The sequence below is a fragment of the Hibiscus syriacus genome, unplaced genomic scaffold (genome assembly GCF_006381635.1).
Source record: "Hibiscus syriacus cultivar Baekdansim isolate YM2019G1 unplaced genomic scaffold, ASM638163v2 tig00003435_pilon, whole genome shotgun sequence".
Lineage (NCBI taxonomy): Eukaryota > Viridiplantae > Streptophyta > Magnoliopsida > Malvales > Malvaceae > Hibiscus > Hibiscus syriacus.
Window position 1 is genome coordinate 414,238 of NW_024061971.1, and position 4,540 is coordinate 418,777.

The 4,540-nt window shown below is 36.0% G+C and overlaps 2 protein-coding genes across 2 annotated transcripts; one reads left to right on the top strand and one right to left on the bottom strand.

Moving 5' to 3' along the window:
- Positions 1-580: 580 nt before the first annotated feature.
- Positions 581-1,282, top strand: LOC120177013 (receptor-like protein 38). The gene has a single exon (XM_039183281.1). It carries the CDS (start codon positions 581-583, stop codon positions 1,280-1,282), a length of 702 nt encoding a protein of 233 aa, XP_039039212.1.
- Positions 1,283-2,689: 1,407 nt separating this feature from the next.
- Positions 2,690-3,617, bottom strand: LOC120177024. The gene is made up of 2 exons (XM_039183290.1): positions 3,347-3,617; positions 2,690-3,268 (listed from the first exon to the last, which is right to left on the bottom strand). Exons 1-2 carry the CDS (start codon positions 3,608-3,610, stop codon positions 2,690-2,692), a joined length of 843 nt encoding a protein of 280 aa, XP_039039221.1. The 5' UTR covers positions 3,611-3,617.
- Between the last annotated feature and the right edge of the window lie 923 nt (positions 3,618-4,540).

Consider the following 4,540-nt stretch of genomic DNA (forward strand, 5'->3'; position numbering starts at 1 on the left):
TGATTTCAATCACTCTCTGATTCCCTCTGCGTTGGGCAATCTTTCCGTGCTCACGTATCTTAACCTGTAGTTCTGTATTTTCTGGTCAAATACCCTCAGAAATTTCAAAGCTCTATAGGCTATCTTCCCTGGATCTCTCAAATAATCAAGAGTTTAACCCTTTTCGAAGGTTGTTGGAACTCAAAGAGCCAGATTTGAATAATTTGATACAGAATTTAACAAACTTGGAGAAGCTGCATCTCTCGTACGTAGATATGGCTTCTCCGGTTCCCAGTGTGTTGGCCAACTTTTCGAAGCTCACATCCCTTTATCTCGAGGGTTGTGGACTGCAGGGCATGTTTCCATCAGCCATTTTCCAGCTTCTCAAGCTTGAAACTATTTGGCTGTTACACAATCATGTTCTCACAGGTTACTTGCCAGAGTTCAGTTTCAGCAACAATCTTAAAACGTTGGCGTTGTGGAATACAAGCTTTTCTGGTGAGTTACCTGCATCGTCTTCCCTAAGTTGCGAGTCATCGATCTCTCTCACAACGGATTCAATGGAACCCTGCCATCAGGTTACTTTGAAAGATGGATCACCATGGCAAGTCTAGATGGGAAAAACTCACAAGCTTCTTACATGGTTGAAAATTCAAATATGATGATAAATGACATGCAAGTTCCCAGGTCTTGTGCCTACTCAATGGCAATCACAAGCAAAGGCACAGAAATGCAGTACACAAAGATCATTAAGACTCTTGCAGCCATTGATTTCTCCTGCAACAGATTTGGTGGAGAAATTCCAGAATCCATTGGGAATCTCAAAGAGCTTCAGTTGCTCAATTTTTCGAATAACAATCTAGTTGGAGGAATCCCAAAAGCTATAGCGAAGCTCACTAATCTTGAATCTTTGGACCTTTCAAGGAACAAGCTAGAGGGAAGAATTCCTTTGGAGTTGAGTCCTGGACTCAATTTCCTTGAGTTCCTCAACCTCTCTCATAATCATCTCACAGGGCTTATACCACAGGGCCACCAATTTGATACTTTTCAAAGTAGTTCCTTTGAAGGAAATCCAGGGTTGTGTGGAAAACAATTGCTAAAAGAATGTAACACTAATTCTGGAGGATTGCCGACTCCATCTTCAACTAGTTCAGAAGGGTCTGGATCATTGGATTGGATAGCAATATTTCTGGGCTATGGATTTGGATTCCTATTGGGAACAGTGATTGGGAATATTGTAATCAAAACGAAACATGATTGGTTTACCAAGACTTTCTCCAAAATCATGGAAGCAGGCGAATGAGCTGAATTATATTCAAATGCATGCATGTACTGTATAATGAGTAAGGTGGTGATATACAATGATTAATACGAAAATAAAATGTTTTAGGTATTAACAAATTATTTGTTTTCTTTCTAATTTGTACGAAGAGTTATTCACCGATTACATTTCAGGTCTGAGAGAAAAATGGATTATGTGAAAGAGACGAAAGAACTTTAAAGAGAGAGAGGAGGTCCAAGGGGACTTCATTAGGGACGGATGTACGTTATAGGTGGGAAGAGCAATTACCCCTCCCAACTTTGATGGTCTAATTACATTTTAGATCATTGATAATTATAAAATTATTATAATTAAGCTTTTACCCCTCCCAAATTTGATGATCTAATTATATTTTAGGTCACTGATAATTATAAAATGATTATAATTGAGCCCTTATTCCTCCCCAATTTTTTGGTATAATTATTTTTAGGTCATTGTAACTTTTAAAATTAAAGGAGTTAAGCGTTTAACCTAAATTTACGTGATTTAATTACTTTTTAAGACCTTTAAATTTAGTGAAATTAAACCCGTCATAATATATACCCTAGTGTTTGAACATGCTGTCTAGATGCAATACCATGAAAGTTAGGTTTGAGGCGTTATAGGCCTATGATGCTTATTATCTTGGCCCAATATGTGAGTCCATTGAGCCATTCGGGTTGTTTTATATTGGGTTGGGAGAAAGTGATCTAATATATACAATCAGTGGCTTTAAAGTGGAGTTCTTTTTGGAATAATGTTAAAATTAGCGTAATATTTATTAAAATATTTATTTTAGTCTCTAGTATTTTCTTTGGAATATTTTAACCCTTTAACGTTTTATTTTGAAGTAAAAAGGCTTGTTTGTGAGTGAAAATTGTTAGTTAACAAACGATTAATACTTTAAAATAAATATATTTTTACTTTAAAATGAAATGTTGGGGCCAAAATATTTCAAAAAAAAAGGTCTAAAATACTATTTTGATAAATGTTATGGGCTAATTTTGACATTAATTCTTCCTTATACTCTTGTCTTATTTAGATTTTAACAAGATGATGACCAAAACTTTCCAAATGCAGCCAACAAGTTTGATTTCACACCCCATTAAAGAGAGGGGAAACACTTACCCATTTGACTAAGCACAATATCGAAGACATTTATTCCAAAACTTATATCAATATAAGGAGTAATTTCTTAACGACATATGATTAAAACAAAAATAAAAATCATTAAAATAGAAATTCCGAGCAGTTGAAACAATCCCACTTTTTATTCATCTAATGTTACAAACGCAACGAAATCCATGATTCCCGCGGTAACATGTTTATTACATAATAGTTTATACGATTTAACATCAGTAGTGTTAAATCGAGTGGGAATTCTCACGTCTTTGGTAACATATATCGAAGTTACTGGGAATAGACAAGTGGGGAACCCACATCGTCATCACAGTTCACAAATTCGTAGTTCACTGTAAGATGTCCATCTCTATGCCCTTGAAGATCAGTGTCGATCGGTTTAAAAGCCGTTTCGTAGTCCAACTCCAGCGCTCCGGTGCCGCATGTATCCGTGATCCTCACAATTATCGAGTCATCTGTGCGTGTGTTGGTTACTTTTAAGCACTGGCCGCAAATTTCTTCCGCATTAGAGCCATACTTGCCACAGTAACCGGTCCATCCATATCTTTTGCGCCACTCATAGGGTTTACCACCGTCCAAGGCGTAGCAAGCGGCGTGTGAAGGATAGGTCCAATTATTCTCTAAAGGGTTGTAGTCTTCTGAATAATAAGCTAGGACATTAGTCTCATCAGGACCTGCTGGTTTTGGATCACAATCCACAAACTTATAGTTCACAACAAGGTGCCCTACAACTTCGCCTTGCCCATCACTGTCTAGCTTGTGAAACACTGGCTCGTCCAAATCTAGTCCACTGTTGCTGGGACCAACGATTCTCACTGTTGTTTCGTCTCCAGTAGCGGTGTTTGTCACCTACACATGAATGATAACTCGATGAATATACATATATATTTGAGTTGGAGAAACTGAGATGTTGAAAATATTACTTACATTGACGCACAGGCCACAAGCTTCCTTCCCTACGGGACCATGGGAATCACCGAAGGCGGCCCAATAATATTTGCTGCGCCATTCGAAGTTCTCATTGGCATTATATTCGGCGCAGTAAACATGAGCAGCATTCATGTCCCAGTTATTCTCCACAGCCTTGAAGTAGACCTTATAAGCATTCACATTTTCAGCACTTTGTGCTGCGGCAGAACCCACCAGATAAACCAACACCAAAAGGCTTAGTCTCAATACTGATATCTCCATTTTTTTTAGTTTTTCAATGAATCCGATTGCTTTGCCTTGAACCAATTCCAAGGTACTCGAATTTATAGGCAAATGGAGGCTACCTTTTAGACTTATGATTAGTAGACCACGTGGTTAAATCTAACAAATGTTCTCAAGATTATGCAACGTTATCTTTTTCCCTTCTTTTTTTACTACAAGATTTTTGAACGTATTGTTCTCTTGTCTTTTTCTCATACGCAATTTGTGTCTAATTTACTCATTATACTTTTTAAGTTATACATGATTATCTCAAAGTTTAAAGTTCATAGATTTTTGCCTATCCATGAATCCTGTCACTACTTTGTAGTAATTGTGATTTTTTTGGCTAGGCGTAGTAATTGTTATTGAAACATAGTTAATGTTTTCCTTATTAAGCTAAAGTAGTATATGTTCTAAGTATTCGCAATCATTTGACAATGAATGCTTAATCACTCTTACGGTCGCTGGTGCTTTAACCCGTGAACTCTAGGAACAACAATTTAATTTGTTAAAAAAACATTACAAATATTATCAACGAGATATTAATAGAATTAGCATAATTATTTTATGAACCTTGTTTACCACCTCATCCATAATCTCTATCCAATTGAATGAGTACACACCATTTATTTTACACATCTTATTTGCTTATGAATTAAATTTTTTAAATAATTATCTTCTTTTTTATCTCATCCTCTTCTTCCCTAATCTTCAAACATTAAATCTTCATTTTCAAAAAATCTTCATTTTTTTTGAAAGGTAACCATGTCCTTGAAAAATTCACGACCTCTAACATGACATAAAATGTTAAATCCGATCCCCCGTCGTTCATGCTTTCAGTCTTTCATTCTTATTAATAATTCTGTAATTTGATAGTATTTTTTTCATATTAAGATTTTATTTGTTGGCTATGATAATGAATGAAAAAGA

What these genes read in the sequence shown, in the direction of transcription:
- LOC120177013 (XM_039183281.1), top strand. Translation starts at nt 581, where the DNA reads ATGGCAAGTCTAGATGGGAAAAACTCACAAGCTTCTTACATGGTTGAA.
- LOC120177024 (XM_039183290.1), bottom strand. Translation starts at nt 3,610, where the DNA reads ATGGAGATATCAGTATTGAGACTAAGCCTTTTGGTGTTGGTTTATCTG. An exon ending in CTTGTGGCCTGTGCGTCAAT is followed by an intron (nt 3,269 to 3,346) that starts GTAAGTAATATT and finishes ATTCATGTGTAG; the next exon opens with GTGACAAACACCGCTACTGG.